This window comes from Vipera berus, assembly GCF_964194415.1.
Source record: "Vipera berus genome assembly, chromosome: Z".
Lineage (NCBI taxonomy): Eukaryota > Metazoa > Chordata > Lepidosauria > Squamata > Viperidae > Vipera > Vipera berus.
Window position 1 is genome coordinate 16,322,975 of NC_138205.1, and position 20,829 is coordinate 16,343,803.

General features: G+C 40.6%; 1 protein-coding gene across 1 annotated transcript; it reads right to left on the bottom strand.

Moving 5' to 3' along the window:
• Positions 1 to 198: 198 nt before the first annotated feature.
• On the bottom strand, positions 199 to 19,037 carry IZUMO2 (IZUMO family member 2; the record flags this gene model as incomplete). The annotated part of the gene is made up of 8 exons (XM_081345897.1): positions 199 to 348; positions 1,025 to 1,134; positions 7,003 to 7,083; positions 8,572 to 8,592; positions 9,776 to 9,862; positions 10,593 to 10,667; positions 16,294 to 16,475; positions 19,015 to 19,037. The coding sequence occupies 8 exons, from the start codon at positions 19,035 to 19,037 to the stop codon at positions 199 to 201; spliced, it is 729 nt and encodes a 242-aa protein (XP_081202023.1).
• Positions 19,038 to 20,829: the final 1,792 nt, after the last annotated feature.

Genomic DNA, 20,829 nt, shown 5'->3' on the forward strand with positions numbered 1-20,829 from the left:
GGCCATTTAAGTGGCTTTTCTTCATTTAAAGTATTCTCGATCTTCAGTTGACAAGCCTAAATAAAAGAAATCCATTTGTGCAGAGAAGAACATTTGTCATTTTTTTTAGCAGACTAGAACCGCTCTTTTTAAAACTATGGCGTTAAGTTTGCAATTGTAAGAGATTGCGTTTATTATAGGGAAGCACGGGGAAGAGGATCAGAAGACAAAATACCAGTCTGTGAGCAAAGGTGTCTTGAAGGTTGTGATGGGATGGTCAGGCTTCCCATTCTGAAGGTCTAAGGGCATCTCAGTCAGCATCACAGCTAAACATAACGATACAGCTGACTTCTCCAGTACACGATAATCCTAGGAGAAAGGCAGAATTAGTGTCTCTCAAAAATCTTCATGCATGGTGCTTGGGGTGCAGTTACTTGTAGTCACCGTTGGTATGGAAGAAAGAAGAGCAACAAAGATGATCAGGGGACTGGAGGCTAAAACTTACAAGGAACGGTTGCTGGAATTGGGTATGTCTAGTTTAACGAAGAGAAGAGTGAGGGGTGATATGATAGCAGTGTTCCAATATCTCAGGGGCTGCCACAAAGAAGAGGGAGTCAAGCTATTCTCCAAAGCACCTGAAGGCAGGACAAGAAGCAACGGATGGAAACTAACCAAGGAGAGAAGCAACCTAGAACTAAGGAGAAACTTCCTGACAGTTAGAACAATTAATCAGTGGAACAACCTGCCTCCAGAAGCTGTGAATGCTGCAACACTGGAAGTCTTTAAGAAGAGATTGGACAGGCATTTGTCTGAAATGGTGTAGGGTTTCCTGCCTGAGCAGGGGGTTGGACGAGATGAACTCCAAGGTCCCTTCCAACTTTTATTATTATTATTATTATTATTATTATTATTATTATTATTATTATTATTATTATTATTATTATTACTACTACTACTACTACTACTACTACTACTACTACTACTACAAAAATTGCTTTCTATGGGGACTACAGGCTGTTTGCAATACTTACACGCCTATGATCACCAGGAACAACACTCCGCCCATACACAGGACAATGGCCACTCCAGTCCGAGCGATGTCTGGGTCCACCAAGGGTTTCCCGAAGCGAAGGGCCAGACGGTCTTGGTTATCAACTAGAAATAAAGAACCCAGATTTGGGTTCAAAACAGCAAAATGCAGCCACTTCTCCTTCCCAGAGCTTCTCATGCTTCCAAAATGGAAGACCCAGATTTCTGCAAAAGCACAGAGTTCAGTTCAGCCCCAGAAAAAAGAACCTTGTGCCAAGACACAAAGGCTCATCTAAATAGTAACCAAGGGAGACAAGAGGCATGCTGCAAAAGAGGATCCTCTGACTAGAAATGGATGGGTACCTCTCTAGGAGATAATTAGATAATCTGGGCCTCCCACAAATGTGGCTGAACTACATCAGGTGCATACAAGTAGCCCTTAATGTACGACCACAACTGAGCCCCAAATTTCTGTGGCTAAGTAAGACTGTTGTTAAAAGTGGACATTTCCCCATGTTACAGCCTTTCTTGCCCCAGTTGTTAAATGAATCACTGCAGTTAGTAAGTTAGTAACACAGGTAATAAGTGAATCTATTTTCCCCATTGACTTTGTCAGAAGGTTGCAAAAGATGATCGCATGACTGAAGGATACTGAAACTGTCATAAATATGAGTTAGTTGCCAAGCATCTTAATTTTGATCACATAGCCATGGGGATGCCACAACGGTCGTAAGTGTGAAAAACGGTCATAAGTGGCGTAACTTCAAATGGTCACTAAACAAAATATTGTAAGTCAAGGACAACCTGTATAGTCCAGCCAGTGGTGAGCAGTGCTGGGAATAGGAGTTCAACAACATCCGGAAGGTTCTGGATTTGTTACTCCAACATGGAAATAATAGTGCCCCTCCTGCAGCATTGATGTATAATATTATCAGATAACATGGTGTAGAATCCTTTGAACATCAAAAAGCATTATAAAGTAGTTTGTTCAGACCTGAAGAATTGCAGTCTTTTAATGTGATCAGATATACTAAGGTGCCTCAAAATCCTCCTTCCAACAATAACTGTGAAAAAAATTATATTGTACATATAAATGTTCAAGTGTTTAAAATCACTTTGAGCTCTTCCTCATCTGCCTGTAAGTACAGGTAATCTTCAGCTTACCACCACAATTGAGCTGAAAATTTCTGTTGTTAAGTGAGACATATGTTAAGTGAGTTTTGCTCCATTTTACGACCTTTCTTGCCTCAGTTGTTAAGTGAATCACTGCAGTTGATCAGTTAGTAACCCAGTTGTTAAATGAATCTGGCTTCCCCATTGACTTTGCTTGTGAGAGGGTCACAAAAGGTGATCACTTGACCCCAGGATACTGCAACGGTCATAAATATGATTTGGTTGCCCAGCGTCCGAATTTTGATCACAGGACCATGGAGATGCTCCAAAGGTCGTAACTGAAAAACGGTCACAAGTCACTTTTTTTCAGTGTCGTCGTAACTTTGAAAGGTCACAAAATGAACTGTTGTAAGTCGAGGATTACCTTTACGTCATCATTGTGCCCTGTTAACATTTTTTTTTATCACATGTCCAGATGAAACTGCTTTGATACTATAGCTCATTTTATAGTTGCTCCAAATTAGATGCTCCAATTTTAAAATATAGTTCAGCAATTAATACAATTAAAATATAATTCCTGCTGTGGACATGATCTGGTAGTGTGCTGCACTGATGATGTGGTAAATGTTCCAGCTCCTGTTAGTGTCAGGCAAAAGCAACTAGAAGCACTCGGGAAGACTCTTAGCAGGAGTTTTATTGCTAAGTCAGCTATGTTACAAAAATCTTGCCGGACTGACTCCGTTCCCTGGCAACAGCAAGATAAGGCCTCAAGGATTCTGGGGAAAGTCACGTCTGTGCCACATCCTGCAATGCAATGACTCCAAACTCAGTCCCCTCTTAACACCACCCACCAGCCTTGGTGGAGCAGTGGGCTAATGCCTCCTTAAGTAACACCAGCTGCCTGCAATTAGTGCAGGTTCGCATCCCACCAGGCTCAAGGTTGACTCAGCCTTCCATCCTTCCGAGGTAGGTAAAATGAGGACCCAGATTGTTGGGGGCAATTAAGCTGACTTTGTAATAATGCCGCTTGGGGGGGGTGAAAGCCCTAATAAGCAGGCCTATACATAGAATAAAGGCTACTGCTAAGCTTGTAAGCCGCCCTGAGTCTTTGGAGAAGGGCGGGATATAAATGGAATTAAAATAAAAAAAAATAAAAAAATAAAAAATACTTGGAGATTCCACCACAGTTACCGACTTTAGGCTACTTGGAGCACCTCTCTCTCTCCTGAAATGACCCCAAACTGAAATGATTTTGTCCTGGGCTGTCTGGAATAACCACACTTGGCTTCTACAAAGGTATTTGCTCTTATTAGGCTGACTGGAACCTTCCGGAGCTGGATGGATCTTACATAGGCTCTTGACATACCGTTCTGAAGGAGCCCGAGTAGACTTGTGTTTAAAAAAACAAAACACTAGAGAAGGTGATAACTGTGCTACTCAGAAAGTCAGGTTCAACCAGGAATAAGATCCAGAGTTTGCCAGATATACGGTACGTTGCTGGTTCTATCAAGAATTAGTAACCACAGGTTTTTGCTGCTTCTGCCATCAAGGGATTCGAGGGAGGAGAACGCCTCTTTGTATGTATATGGCATTTTGCCTCCTCCCCAGTTACACCTGAATTCGGTCACTTCATACGATGGAATGTTGTCTGGAGTTGCGGGAGGTAGGGGCTCCTTTGCAGAGAGAGAAAGAAAAAAAAACCCCAGAGAAGTTGGGAATGTCTGGTAGGCAGGAAGAAGGCAAGGACTCCCTAGCAGTTTACAGAGTATATCTATAGTTATGCAGAAAGTTGCTTTCGTCTGGCAAGATTCTGCCTGTAGGCAAACAACAATAAAACTACTCAGAAGTTCTTGGTTCTTTGGGCATGACCCTCCACTTGCTCAATGCCACTAGAAGACAGGGTTTGCTTTTTATTATTCTCTCCCACTTTGCTGCCCCCCCGCCCCCACCTCTCCTTAGCATCTGTGACCTGTCAAGCTACTTTTGGACATGGGTTTAGTGCTTCTTCAGAAAAGTGCTAGTCTCGTGTTCAGAAGCAGTCCAACTAATGGGTAACAGGCACAGAACATTTCTCATCTGCAACTTGTTAGGTAGACAATTTGAAAGGCGATTATACCACCTACTTTATAAGCACCAATCTTCACTAGCCCAGCCTACTCCATTATACATTAAGGAGGGCAATTGCTGGTTATTTATTTATTTATTTAGCGTATGGCTGGTCACACACAATATTAAAAACATTTCATATTTACAAGTTAAAACAGTTAAAACAATTAAAAAGAAGCAGTCATAAAACCTAAGAGGAAAACAGAAATAACATTTCAGAGTTTGATGTCGAGTTTGGAAATCCAGTCAGTAGCTACCGTTGTTACGCAGAGGAAGTCCTTGAAATCTCCTGGGTATTTTCTATTAGTGCATTCCCTCGCTATATGTTGGATAGTCTGTCGGGGAGCCCTGCAATCACATTGCGCTGAAGATGTCTTCCCCCATTTATACAAAGAATCGGCACACACCCCATGAGTCGTTCGAATTCTATTGTAAGTCACCCATATGTGTCGGGGTAAATTGAACCCTGGAGGTATATTATTAGGATTAATATGCTCGAAAATATCTTGGGAGGTATAGCTATTCCATGCTTCCATCCACTTTTGTGTGGTGCTCTGATGTTCGGCCAGCAGCTTAAGCGCTGTAAGGAGTGGTGGATTTCTTGACTTTAGTCGACCTCTTAAAAGAACAGAGGTATAACCATGAATGGGTAGAGAGGAGTTTAGCAGGATCTTACTATACTCCCGAATAAGAGCTTCTTGTTGTCGTTAGTGCGGGGGGAGTATATGGCTAAGAACTGGTAGCCAGTGAATAGGTGTAGATTTTATGCACCCAGTAATTAATCTCATCGTATAGTTAAGTTGAACATCGACAAGTCTTGTATGTGGGCTGTTTATCCATACAGGTGCGCAATATTCCGCTACAGAGTAGCAAAGCCCAAGGGCTGCGCACCGAAGAGTTGGAGCTGAAGCTCCCCAAGTTGTTCCGCATAGTTTTTGCAGAATGTTGTTTCTGCTGTTAACCTTGGCAGCCAAATTCTGAATATGTTTTTTAAAAGACAGAATCCTGTCTAGGGTGACCCCCGGATATTTTGGCGTAGCCACATATGGGAGCATATGCTGGTTATTTTTGCTATCAGAGATGACATGGTGCAAGGGGAAACAAAGAAAATGGTATCCACCGATTACTTTATTGAATTGGTTTCCACATTAAAATAAACACAACTCAGCCAATTAATTACTGAAGCAGAATAGGCCTTGTCAATGAGGGCATGGCAATTTATGCCGCCATACTGTTTTGCTATGGCATGCAGAGTAAAGGAAAGCACTTTAAAATGGCAGTCTGGTTATGTCCCAAAACAATTTAAGTGCTGCCCTCTTCTGGTCAAAGCAACACACAAAGAGGCTTTGAACCAAATCCTGTTTTTCAATCATTCTATCAAATATTTTCTCTTGTACCTTTAAAACCATCACCTTCTCTAGGCACCTTACAATATCACAAAGCACTATACAACACACCTGTGCGCATACATAAATACATGCAAATAGCAGCGTAAGATAATAACTTATGCATCCTTACAATAGTGGCACTAAAAGAACATTTAAAATGTCACGGGTGAGTCAATTCTCAGGCATCCACAGGTCATGGTTGTCCCAAAGGTGCTTTTCCAAAAGGCAGCTGGACTTTCTTGGGGTTTTTTCTTTGAAAATGTTTTACTTCTCAAAGAAAAAAAAGAAAACCCCAAGAAAGCCCAGTTGTCTTTTGGAAAAGCACCTTTGGGACCTGAATTTGGATGCTTGGCAATCAATGCGCATTTATGATGGCTGCCAGCATCCTGTGGTCACATGATCACCCTTTGCAGGTGACCTTCACGGCTGGTTTCCAACGGGCAAAGTCAATGGGGGAACCTACAGGAAGTTGCTGTTACATATTCCGTTCTTGAGGCATTAAGCCAGATGAAGTGTTGAAACAGCAACAGGTTTATTTAACTGAGAACAGAAGCAACCCTAATGGCTGCCATGCAGCTATTTATACTGTTAGCCCAGTGGTGGTGAAGCTATGGCACGCGTGCCACAGGTGGCACGCAGAGCCCTCTCTGTGGACACGCGTGCCGTCGCCCCAGTCCTAGGCCTTCAGCTGGGTTTTATAAAACCTTTTCGCCTCCATGTGCAAAAAAAAAAAAGGTTCAATCAATCAATCAATTTCAACTTCTCACAGGAAAAAAAAGAGCTCACAAAGTTGGAATTGATTGATTGAACTTTTTAGTCCCACCCAGTCTGCTGTTACCACCACAGCCACGCTCACCCAATGGGCCACACCCACCCAATGGGCCACGCCCACCCGGCACCCAATGATTCATATGCGGGTTTGGGGTTGCAGTTTGGGCACTCGGTCTCTAAAAGGTTTGCCATCACTGTGTTAGCCTCTAGGCAGCAACCAATAGCTTTAAAGTAACAGTTTCCCACCCCAAACCTAATTATCAGCCTGGAGACAGCAAGTCTGGCTTCATTAGCAACAAGTTACAAACACAGAATCTAGGTCAGACATTTAAGCAAGTGATCAGACATTAAACAAGTGATTGAAAGCAGTTAAGGAAACAGTTAAGGCCAATACGTTAGAGTTGCAAGTCATAGTCTTATGATGTGGCACTTAATAACCATGAGTGATTTGGTCAATCACTACAGCTGGGACCGATGCTGTAAGTCAGCATGTCCCTGTCACATTTCATTTGACGACTGCTTCACTTAGTGACACAGTTGCTGTACAAATTGCAGTTGGTCAGTGAAGACTTCTTTTAATAGTCCCTTTCCCACCTTAAATTCCAACTTTACTTACCAAAGCACTGACTTAGTGACAAGCAATAGGCCTGCATTGGGAGGCATCTTCCGCAATTAAATACCTCATATTTCAATATTGCTGCAACAGGGGGAGGATGAGCAAGGGTATTGGGGGGGAGGGGGTGGATAGAGAAAGAAAGTGGGAGAAATTAACTTTTAAAATCTCCACACAAGGAATGACTAACTCGAGTAACCCTCCTGCTCCCAACCCCAATTCATGCAATAGGTGGGATCAGCTCATGACAATGTATAGGCCAGGGGTCCTCAAACTTGGCCACTTTAAGACTTGTGGACTTCAATTCCCAGAATTCCCCAGCCAGCCACTCCACAAGTCTTAAAGTGGCCAAGTTTCAGGATCCCTGATATAGGCCCAACCAAATGCACAAAGAAAATAAGATAAATTCAGCCTGTACTCTGCCATTTACTTGGGAAAGGGCTGTGCTGAATTTATGTTATACAAATAGCAGGAGTGTCTCCAGGATGGAGCACAACAGTCAAGATGGCAGCTGCAATCATGGGATTGAAGCTCACCAGTTTTTTATGTGTGGCCATCTTCAAAGAAGAAACACTTTTCCCCTTTCTTTTAATATTTGACATACAGATAATATGCCAAGATTGCTCATAATTTTCTCTTTTGTATGTTTTGCTTATTATCATTTATTAAGAGCTGTGGTGGTGCAATGGCTAGAATGCAGTACTGCAGGCTACTTCTGTTGACTGCTGGCTGTCAGAAGATTGGCAGTTCGATCCTGACTGGCTCAAGGTTGACTCTGCCTTCCATCCTTCTGAGGTCGGTAAAATGAGGACCCAGATTGTTGGGGGCCAATAGGCTGACTCTGTAAAACCGCTTAGAGAGGGCTGTAAAGCACTGTGAAGCGATATATAAATCTAAGTGCTAATGCTATTTTTACATCTTTTTTTGTTCGTTTATGATTTGGTTTTGTTGTTTTAAGCAGTTTACAGAGTCAGCCTACTGCCCCCAACAATCTGGGTCCTCATTTTACCGACCTCGGAAAGGTGGAAAGCTGCATCAACCTTGAGCCAGTCAGAACTGAACTGCTGGCAGTCGGCAGAGTTAGCCTGCAATACTGCATTCTAACCACTGTGCCACAACAGCTCTTGATTCCTTGGTCTGACCCATCTAATGGGGCAAACACACAGATACTGCCTTGGGCCAATTCTCCACCTTGTTCAACTTTCCCCAACCTGGTATCCTGTTTTGCGATGATAACCAAAAATATTAGCCATATAGCCTGGGATTTCTAGAAGTTCCACATTTAAGTGCATCAAGTTTGGGAAACCAAATCTAGCTCATATGGATCAGCTCCCCCTCCTGTTACCCTCCAACAATTCTTTCATCCTTTTGCTGCTCTGTTGTGGTTTGTCACTGTTTGATCCACATGTGTGCAAGATAATTTCCTACACACTTCTGTTTTTTGCCTTGATCTCCCAGGGGCCACCCCTAAGCTTCTCCCAAACCACATCCTCTCTTCTCATTATTCAATCACACTAGCTTTTATCTGGCAGACTCTTGTTCCACCCACCCATTTAAAACCAAGCAACTTACCACATGTGTTTTCATCACAACCTACAAGGAAAGAGATTCCAAAATGAATGCCCATGCCTCCAATAATATATTATCTGTAGATTTTTCTTCACATGCAAATTGCTCCCACATTCCCTTCAGTTGCAGCAGCAAATGTTACAGTTCTACAGAACCAAATTATGAAGCTTTTATACCTTTTCAAACTGTGTAGCTATGAAAAATAGCGTGCACAGGTAATCTTCAATTCACAATCATTTCTTTACTGGCTGTTCAAAGTTACATCAGCAGTGAAAAAAAGTGACTTATGGCCATTTTTTATGCTTACGACCCATTGCAGTGTCCCCATGGCCATGTGATCAAAATTCAGATGCTTGGCAACTGACATGTATTTACGTCCCTGAGTCATGTGATCATCTTTTGTGACTTCTGACAAGCAAAGTCAATGGGGATACCAGATTCACTTAACTGTGCTACTAACTTAACTATAATGATTCACGTAATAACTGTGGCAAGAAAAGTCACTTAACAACTGTCTTGCTTAACAACAGAAATTTTGGGCTCAATTGTGTTCGTAAGCCGAGGACTACCTGTATGTTTGAAAATTTTCATTAAAAACATTCCTAAGTGCCAGGAAGTGTCCAGGAAATTCTTCTTGGTGAGAATATTCAGATGGACAACAGCCTCACAGAAGCTCTAAAAGGCACCATCCACGATAAACATTACAAACTGATTTTTAAAAATTTAATTAGTTTAATTAATTCACTGCAAAGTCTAAAGACAGTCTGTTCCCTATATTAATGTTATATTGCATGGATTTTTTTCTGCTTGAATGACAGAATAATAATAATTTCTTGATTTTTTTATGCTGTCCAGCTCCCACTAATGCTGGGTGGTTTACAAATTAAAATAATAACAAATGTAGCCCCACTTATTAATTTCTATGCATCACTCATAATTTTAATAATGTAATTCATTTGGATACCACTGATTATTGTTAATTTTAATTTATCTTACTTTCATTTTTTAAATATATATATATATATATTTAGCTGTTCCTCCTATGGAAGGCTCTGCATAGATGCTCTGTAGCCCATTTTATTGCTACACACACACACACAAACACACATCCATATCTTCTATTATGGAATAACGAAAGAAAGGACAGGCAAGATTTCCAGATTAGAAAAAAAAACTCCTGAAGCAGAAATTAGGAAAGACCCAAAACCTTGTATTTGGTACTTCTTTAAGGCTTTCTTGAGATTCATGGTTGTCTTTGTCCGGAAGTCCACCAATTCTTCCAGCAGATCCTCATCTGCAGAAACACCAAGAATTTATTTCTTTAGAGGGGAAAGACTGGAGAATAGATGATAGATATAGGTAGAAGAGAGAGAGAGAGAGAGAGAGAGAGAGAGAGAGAGAGAGAGAGAGAGAGAGAGAGAGAGAAACAGAAAGAGATATAATAGATAAAGGGATGGATGGATGGATAAATACCGTAGATGATAGATAGATAGATAGATAGATAGATAGATAGATAGATAGATAGAAAGAGAGCGAGAGAGATAAAGAGATAAGAGAGAGACAAACAGATAGAGATATAATAGATAGAGGGATGGATGGATGGATAAATAGATGATAGATAAATAGATAGGTAGATAGACAGAGAGAGAGAGAGATAATTAGAGAGAGAGAGAGATGAGAGACAGAGATATGAAAGAGGGATGGATGGGATAAATAGATGATAGATAGATAAATAGATGATAGATAGATGATAGATAGATAGATAGATAGATAGATAGATAGATAGATAGATAGACAGACAGACAGACAGACAGACAGACAGACAGACAGACAGACAGATAGACAGACATAGACAGATGGGTAGATGATGGATGAATGGATGGAAGGATGGATAGTTAGATGATAGATGGATAGATAGATAGATAGATAGATAGATAGATAGATAGATAGATAGATAGATGATAGACAGACAGATAGATAATGATAGACAGAGATATATGTGTAATCACTGCTGGGATTCTCACCTGTAAGTTTGGTTTGAAGCAGTTTTTCTGTTGTGACCTTCACCTCTTGGATCAAGGCATCAACCATGGATTTAACTGGGAAGAAGAGAATGAGAGACAGTTGCAATAGATTGTAAAAAAAATTAGATTTTTAAATATTTTTTGTAAAGGTATAGTAAACTTTAGTGGTGGAGGGAACTTTGGGGAGGAAACAGTAAGGCTTAGGCAGAGTATATACTAGGGCAGGGGTCGGCAACCTCGGCTCTTTTATGACTCGTGGACTTCAACTCCCAGAATTCCTGAGCCAGCTATGCTGGCTCAGGAATTCTGGGAGTTGAAGTCCACGAGTCATAAAAGAGCCGAGGTTGCCGACCCCTGTACTAGGGCATGAAAGTAGCTAGGATTCTCAGGGGTGTTTTGTTTTTCTTTTAAAATCACAGCAGAGCTACATACGTTTCTTAGACCAAAGGTATACACTTTCTCTGTGTGCGGTGCAAGAAATCTAAATTTAATTTAATTGAGCTTTGCATTTAATTAAAATCACATTAAATTAAAATTAAATTAAAATTAATTAAACATTCAAATTAAATTAAAAATAAATATTCAAATTAAATTATAGTTAAATTAAATTTAAATTAATTCAACGTTGAAATTTAATTAAAATTTAATCATTAAAATAAAATTAAAAATGTGTTAAATTAAAATTTAAACTGACAAATTAAATTAAGTACATTAAAGCATATTAAGTTAATTATTCACCTCCCCTTTATGAATAATTCTCTTTGGTAGAAAATTTTAGAAACCCCCAAATTATTCATCTGTATTTATTCTTTGTGTTGGTGGAGCCATTGTGGAGGTCTCCCCCATAGCATTTGGGGCGCATGCGGTCTTCGGAGTCTCAGATTGTACACCCTTCACAGAGTTCACATTTCTTTCCTCAGAACAGTGGAAAATGGCATAACAGTCACAGATATAATAATAATAATAATAATAATAATAATAATAATAATAATAATAATAATAATAATAATAGTAGTAGTAGTAGTAGTAGTTGTTGTTGTTAGTTGCAAAGTCGTGTCCGACCCATCGCGACCCCATGGACAACGTTCCTCCAGGCCTTCCTGTCCTCTACCATCTCCTGGAGTCCATTTAAGCTCACGCCTACTGCTTCAGTGACTCCATCCAGCCACCTCATTCTCTGTCCTCCCCTTCTTCTCTTGCCCTCAACCTTTCCCAGCATGAGGCTCTTCTCCAGTGAGTCCTTCCTTCTCATTAGGTGGCCAAAGTATTTGAGTTTCAACTTCAGGATCTGGCCTTCTAAAGAGCAGTCAGGGTTGATCTCCTCTCAGACTGACCGGTTTGATCGCCTTGCAGTCCAAGGGACTCACAGGAGTCTTCTCCAGCACCGTAGTTCAAAGGCCTCAATTCTTTGCCACTCAGCCTTTCTTATGGTATTATTGTTGTTGTTATTTTATTATCATCATCATCATCATCATCATCATCATCATCATCATCATCATCATCTTTTTTCCCCCCAATCAGTTTGATGGTACATCTAGAAGAGCTCTTGACTGAGGCTGGAAAAAAAAGCATTTTTCCTATCTTCCCTTAAATCAGCTTAAAGCTGATTTTATCATATGAAAGGATACAATTTTCTTCCCCTATCTTGCCCAGCTTCCAGACAACCAACCTCTTAAAATACTGCTTCTTCCTTAGTTACTTATATCCTACCTTTATTATTTTTACAAATCACTCAAGCCAGTGAACATATCCAATACACTTCCGTTCTATTTGCCCCACAACAACCCTGTGAGGCAAGTTAGGCTGAAGACAGTAACCGGTCCAAGGGCACCCAGCTGGCTTTCATGGCTAAGGCAGGATTTGAACTCACAATTGTTTGCTTTCTAGCTCAGTGCCTTAACCACTAGACCAAACTGGCCGTCCCAAATTGCCCTTTAAAATCTCACCTTTTCAATGAAGCTTCTGGTGTGAATATTAGTCCACCTTAACTCCCAGCTTTGTCAATGTATGTTCCCTCTCCTCCTATATTCCCATTTCTATGTCTCTGCTATATCTATTTTTATGTATTAGATTTTTATCTCACCTTGATTACTTTATAAGTAACTCAAGGCGGTGAACATACAGAATACTTCTTCCTCCTCCTAATTTCCGTGAGTCAAATTTGGGATTCTGAGCAAAACAGTCTGGCCTCATTCTTACAGAATTACCACACACATATTGGTGGCACCGGAATCATGTCTGTGACTGACGCCTTCAAACAGGATAAGCAAAATTTTCTTCGTGTTATTTTAGAACACCACAAAGAATGTCCTCCCACCACAGCTTTACCTCCTGTTTCCATGAATAATAGAGTCATTGATATAGATGAGAAGAGCAGGCAGAGCTGGGGAGGCGGAGTTAAGTGTGTCATCAGTTCAGAGTCCTTGCATTGCCATAAGACACAGGTCTGCAACCCGCGGCTCCGGAGCCGCATGCGGCTCTTTCAGCCATCTCCTGCGGCTCCCAGTCCTCTGCCATGTGCAGTCAAAAAAAAAAAGTGGGACTAAAAAAGTTCAACCAATCAATTCAAATATGCAGGGTAGGTGCATATCTCGCCTTGGCTCCACTCTTCAGTTAAACCCTGTTCTGCGTATGCTTGCATGTATGCGCATGCGCACATATTTTTTGCGGCTCCCAGTTTTTCATTTTGTGAGGGAACCGGTTCCGAGTGGCTCTTTCACTGTTTCAGGTTGCTGACCCCTGCCATAAGAGATCCAAGTCCAGCCCATTAATTCCTTATCTCGCGCCAATTTAGTCCTGACTGTTAGTTGACTACATTCTCGTGCATAGGCTTGAATAAATTTTCTGTGCTGCAACTTTACCAATGGTTCTGATTCTTTGTGCCTCACAACATGACTGGAAGGGACCTTGGAGGTTTTCTAGTCCAAGCCCCCTTCCACCTTGCCTTGACCCTAATCCTAAGGCATGATTTGCCCAGACCTACCTGCCCGTTTTCCCTCCCACAGAAAAATCAGCAGCCACAAAACAGGAAAGGACAATTTGTCTTAATGCTGCCAGTTCCATCTCTCATCACAGCAAGGGCTGGGTCCCATTAAGGGAGGAAAGGTTGCCTGTTAGGGTGCTTTAGGCCTACTGAAGTCCCTGAGGACATGGCCGTGATTCATTTATTCGTCCCATGGATTTCAGCACAATTGACTCAGCGGAGCGCCGATCTAGTAATAATTATTTGCAGGGTTGGGGAAAAAAATAGTTGTGTTGCACAGACACACCCATGTGGGAGACCAAAGAACTGGATGTGGCGGATGTTTTTTTTTCATCGGGACTTTTGAATGAGGAATGCTGTTTCCTATTTTTGTTTCTTTGTTTCCATTCCATCTTTATTTATTTTTTATTGGATGTTTTATTGGATTTTGATTTTGATTGGATTTTGATGATTGTAAGCTGCCAAGAGTGTATCAGTTGTGATGGGAAGAAATAAAATAATAAATAAAGAAGCCAGAGCCTGAAACAACCCCCCAGAATGGGTTATTTTATTGGCCCATCTGTAGAGATATTTGTAATACATATCCTTCCCCTTTTACATTAGTATCCTGGAAGATCTGACAACGTTTATATATTCATCCCTTTTTTTAAAAAAAATTGTCAATTATTTCTAAATCAGGTCGTAGCTAAATACTGTGTAGCTGCTGGAAAAATTAGACACCAGTTGATGAATGGTCTCCCGCATCTGTAACAAACTTTTCATACCAACCATTACAAGTGTCTGTATTCTACATTGATTTTAATTATTTTTAGCTGTTTCCAGTTATATTGTCACTCTTGGGCCCTTAGTTGTAATAAAGATTCATTCAATGTTGTTGTTGTTAGTTGCGAAGTCGTGTCCGACCCATCGCGACCCCATGGACAACGTTCCTCCAGGCCTTCCTGTCCTCTACCATCTTCTGGAGTCCATTTAAGCTCATGCCTACTGCTTCAGTGACTCCATCCAGCCACCTCATTCTCTGTCGTCCCCTTCTTCTCTTGCCCTCCACCTTTCCCAGCATTAGGCTCTTCTCCAGTGAGTCTTTTCTTCTCATTAGGTGGCCAAAATATTTGAGTTTCAACTTCAGGATCTGGCCTTCTAAAGAGCAGTCAGGGTTGATCTCCTCTCGGACTAACCGGTTTGATCGCCTGGCAGTCCAAGGGACTCGCAGGAGTCTTCTCCAGCACCATAGTTCAAAAGCCTCAATTCTTTGGCATTCATTCAATATGGTACAGCAATTTTTAAAAAAGATTTGTAAGAGAGTTGACCCCTTTAAAATTAAGACAGGTGATTGTATTTTTTTTATTTATTAGGTTTTTATCCCATCTTTATTACTTTATAAGTAACTCAAGGTAGCAAACATACCTAATATTCCTTCTGTCTTCTGTTTTCCCCATGGATTGGGCTGAGAGAGAAGGATTGGCCAAAGTTACCCAGCTGTCTTTCATGCCTAAGGCAAAACTAGAACTCACTGTCTCCCAGTTTCTAGTATTGTTAATATTTCTGTAGAAAGAAAGTCTGTTATATTTGTCAGATTTATTTTTTTTTTCCTTTTGGCACTTTTCATGTGTTTTATCATTCCCTTTCTCTTTCCTTTTATATTAATTTGTATTTTAATGTATGATGTTGAAACTTTATAAAGCTATTATAAGAGAGAGAAAGAGAGAGAGAAAGAGAGAGAGAGTTGACACTGCAACTCTCATAAATATGAGTCAGTTGCCAAGCTTCTGAATTTTGATCACATAACCGTGGGAATGCTGCAACGGTTGTGTGCAAAATGGTCATAAGTCACTTTTTTCACTGCTGTTGTAACTTTGAACAGTCACTAAATGAACTGTTGTAAGTCGAGGACTACCTGTATGCTGTGTAGGTCAGAAGATATTGTATATCAGCAGTGATGCTACTAGCCAATAGCCCCCATAAGCACCCAGTGCTACATTTCATAAAGCATTTCGGTAGGCTGAACGTCATTTTCATAGCAGCAAATTGCACCAATGTACAAAAAGACATTTTAATCATTTCTAACACATGATTAAAATGTGTTGAAGCATTAATTTTATTTGTTTATTTAACACATTTTTATAGGTGCCCAACGTATTCCTAGGTGACTTTAGGCGGCTTGCAAAATTTTAAAAATCCAACATATACCGGTAATAAAAATCTATTTAAAAACCCCCACCCCACCTCCATAGCAGCAATAACGCAATCAAAACAGCCATTTCACCATCTCTACTTGCAGTCCCCAGGACCACTGACCAAACCATTGTTTGTAGGCCTTTCAGAAAAACAGCTGGGTGGGAGCCTACTGTACCTCAGGGAGAATGATGTTCCATAGAGAAGGGGCCGCCACTGAAAAGGCCCTTTTTTGTGGTCCCACCAGATGTATATTTCTAATTGATGGGACCTGTAACATACCTTGTCTTCCCATCCTGGTGAGCCAGATGGATAAAATAGACAAGAGACAGTCCTTCAAACAGCCTTTAAAACAGAGATGTTCAATCCTGACAACTGTATAACTTGTAGACTTCAATTCCCAGAATTCAGCACGCTTGGCTAGGGAATTCTGGGAGTTGAAGTCTACAAGTCTTACAGTTGCAAAGGCAACTGGACACTTACTTTAAATGAACAAAGGCCCAGAGGGCAGGGATGACCTGTAGGCAAAGGATTACAGAGTTGTACCTGCCAATCCCGAAAACTGGCTAGTGGCATAATGTACAAAGAAATGCCCCTCAAGGCCTTTCAGGAGGACTTCAGCCCGTGTCTTCAAGCGAGTGTCCCGTATCTTTTTTGGAACTATGTCAGTCCGGAGCTTAGCTATATTGCTCTTAAACACTGGGTCACATTGTAAGCAAGCCCAGATCCTGGTGGGAATGAATACCAGGAACAACAGAGAAGAAAATCCTAGGAGCGGCATGGCTAAATGTGAGCAAAAGGAATCGGAGGATCACAAAGTTCTGCTAAGCATGACATCAGAATGGCATAAGCAGAACATTATCAACTGAATCATAAGATTCTGCTCAGGCAATTGGCCAATACAGATAGTCCTTGACTTACGACCTCAGTTGGAACCAGAATTTCTGTTGATAAGCAAGGGGATTTTATGACCTCTTATGCCACGGTTGCTAAGTGAAACAGGGCAATTGATAAGTGAATCACACAGACATTACTCAAAACCAGCTTCCCCCATTGCCTTTACGTGTCAGAAGGAAAGGAAGGAAACGTGTGGTAATCACGACACCTTGGGATGCTGCAACTGTCGTAAATATGTGCCAGTTGCCAGGTACCTGAATTTTGATCACATGACCATGGGGATGCTGGGATGGTTGTAAGCGTGAGGACCAGTTGTAAATCACTTTTTTCAGTGACATTGTAACTTTGAATAGTCGCTAAACAAATGGCTGTAAGCTTTTACGTTCTTCTTCAAAGAAAGAGCCTAGGCCAGGGGTAGGCAACCTTGGCTCTTTTATGACTCATGGACTTCAACTCCCAGAATTCCTGAGCCAGCATGGCTCAGCTTGGAAACTCTCCCTTTCCCCTCAGCATGGCTGGCTCAGGAATTCTGGGAGTTGAGGTCCATGAGTCATAAAAGAGCCAAGGTTGCCTACCCCTGGCCTAGGCAGCTCCCAGCTTAGGTCAGCTTCTTCCATTTGTACCTAAGCTGCCTGCACTGATGCCCCACAGATGTTCTAGGACTGCAACTCCCAGAATTCCCTGGCAGCATGGCCTGGCTAAAGAATCTTGGATGTTGTAGTCCGAACAAGTTTGGAAGTTATTGAACGGGAAACCAGCGACACGTTTCCCCAGTCATATTTTATAAACAAAGACATTATTTATTTTTAGTATCTATTAAGACCTTGCATTATTTTTCCTCCACTGCTAAGCTAATATTTACATTTATAAAAGCTCTTAAAACACTTTGCAGAGAGATTAATGGTATGGCAATCCTTGCTCTCAGATTTATAATTTATAATTGTAGACAGAGGAAGGGAACTTTGAAGGCTGGGCTCCACATTTAGAAATTTGAATTCTTTAGAAATGTTATTCTTGTATGGATGTGCAAAGGTAAACTTTAGGGGAATTTTCCACTTGCTTGTATAAATGACCAAATGTGGATTAGCCAGTGTGATTTTTAAAATTGTTTGTGTGAAATTGAGTATATAATCTTGCTTGTATTGTAGGTAGGATAAGCCTTTTCTGCTTCACATGCTCCAAAACTGTTCTTACAACAACACCCAAATTCCTCAACAGACAGGAGTAAAGAGAAATATGTAGGCAGCTGAGTCTAACATATTTTGCATGAAAAGATGGGGATTGCTGGAATAGAATAGCACTTCATCACAATTCAAACGATCAGTCCAATTATGTTCTTCTGAAAGGTATTCTAATCCCAAATGGGGTGGAAATATTTGTGGAATGTATTGATGTGTTTTGTTAATTTAATTTACCCTTCCCAGATTCAAAAATAACTCAGAAACTGACATTTGCTATGTAAGTCACAAGTCATATTGATTACCTCACTACACACCTTTAGGATAAACACAACGACATTATTCATCATTAATTAAACAGTAGATATTTGCTTTGCATCTCCCTGTGTTAACATTCTGCTTATGTAATTAATACACCCTTACGCATTGTATCAGAAATTATAACTCTTGTATAAAAACTATATAAAGCCCTCTCTGAAAGCTAAAATCACCAACTGTAGATATTGCCCAACTGCCAAGAAACCAACCAGATTCATATATACTGTCCTAAGCCATGGCCTGATTAATAAATAATTATTCTCTACGACAGGGGTCTTCAAACTTGGCCCTTTTATGACTTGTGGAGTTCAACTCCCAGAATTCCTCAGCCAGCATGCCTGCCTGAGGAATTCTGGGAGGTGAAGTCCACAAGTCATAAAAGGGCTAGGTTTGAAGACCCCTGCTCTACAATGACCTACACTTAAGACCACTCAGAAATTTTAACTGGTTCAGAATGCCGTGGAGTGAGCAATGGCGGGCTTGTCTCAGAATGCTCACTTGACACTCCAGCTTCACGCACTTCACTGGTTGCTAGTGTGTAGGTTTATGGGTGTGATTCAAGGTGCTGGTTGTCAAATGTCTGTGGAGATTCTCAAATCATAGTTGTCTCAAAGGTGCTTTTTCAAAAGGCAACTGGACTGTGTGTTTTTTTGAGGAGGATATTTTGCTTCTCATCCAAGAAGCTTCATCAATTCTGGCCTGGCTTTTTGCATGAGCCAGAACCAATAAAGCTTCTTGGATGAGTAGCAAAATGACTTCTTCTTCCTCAGAAAAAAAAACAGTCCAGCTGCCTTTTGAAAAAGCACCTTTGTGTGCTGGTTCTCAACTATAAAACCCTACACGAAATATGGTCGTTATTTGAGGGACCACCTACCTCTCATGGTTTCTCCTGGCCATTATGAACCAACAGAGTGGATATATTCCAGGTCCCCTTGATTAAACAGTGTCATCTTTCCGTCTTCTGGAATGAAGTCCTCTTGAAATCCAGATGGCTCCCAGCCTGATGACATTCCAGTAACTTTAAAGACGTGGCTGTTTTCCCAGGCCTTGGGGTAAGGTGGCTGAAAGCTCTTGTTTGACATATGTTTGACATACGTTGTATATGTTTTGGTTGGATGTCTGGATTTTCCATCTCATTTATTTACTTTATTGTATTTTATTTCCTTATTGTAGTTCTATCATGTTTTGTTTATCTGGTAAGCTGCCCAGAGACAGTTTGAAGTTGAATAGTGCCAAAATCAAATAAATAAATTTTATTAGAGACTGGGACTAGCAATACAGAATTCTTACTCAGGGCAATTATTTCTTCTCTTGAATAGGAAATGCAAATAAAATTAACATTAATACTGTGGAATGCATTTTAATAAGTTAATAAGAATTACCATCAGTCAAAGCAACTCAAATCTTTATTACAGCCACAAGGCTTTTTGGCCTTTTAGTTAAGATCAAATACAGACTTATTCAAACTGTCTAACACATAAAGACTAAAAGTTAAATGGACTGCTTACTTCCTTCTGTTCCAGAGAAACACAATATTTTGGGAAATATTGTGTGTATGTGTATGTGTGAGAGAGAAAAAAAATACATCTTTCTCAGTACTGTAATACTGGACATCATGTTTGTTTTTCTGAATTGTCTGATATAATCATTGCTTTAGTCAATACTTTCTCAATCTCCTTGAGGCCTATGCTACCTAAGTCTTTCCAGGATGAGGTTTCAGGAGTTAAAAAGAGAGAGCAAAGAAAAGAGAATTGGATGAATTAGTAGCAGCTTCTCCTAGGGAAGACTTAAATGAACTTTTAAGGGATGAAATGTCTCTTCCTATGGCTTAAAATCTTGTTTACTCCCAGAACAGTTCACGTTGTACATTTTATAAGATGTAACTCATCTTCTTTCCTTTGACGTGTTGACTGCATCCTCCTCTTTTGAAACCTGAGAAAGTTTCTACTTTCCCTTTTTTTGCTCATGAATGTTGAATGCAGCATCAACACATACAAATATAGCAAGAGTACCTCATCGCTCGGGATGGGAAAACGATCACAGGCCAATTTGTTGAGTCACTTCAATCTCTAAAAGTAGCATGGGGAACCTTTCCTCTTGGCCTTGCTCCAGCTAATTTCATTTATGATGGTTCTGTTTGGTCATCTCCTGTGGACTTTTGCTGCATCACTGCCAGTGTGACCTTGGTGTGATAGAGCTGGACATTCATCTACCACGAGAGGGCAGAATAACTCTGGCAAAAGGGACAGCAAAAGGAAGAAGAAGAATAAAAATCTGGTCTGTCACAGTTTAAAAATTGAGATTTATTGCAGCATAAGCTTTATGCATCACACTCTATTTCAGATATATTTGACATTGTGTGTGTGTGTGTGTGTGTGTGTGTGTGTGTGTTTGTGTAGGAGAGTGTGTGAAGGCTTTTTCCCCATCACCATGTTTTTTGGATGCATGCGTGCCTCAATTAATCTCTCTCAAACTGATGTGAGCCTTACTGTGCCAAAGTTAAATTTTTGGCAGCATTTGCTATTTCCTGCACATCCAGATGGGTATTTGAACAAGGACCAAGAGTAGTGATGCCACTTATAAACTTGACCTTTCATCAGAGCTGTGTGCAGGGTAAGCCAAATTAATATGTCTGTACCATACCACAACTTACATACTTGGAATACTGCATCCAGTTTTGGTCACCACG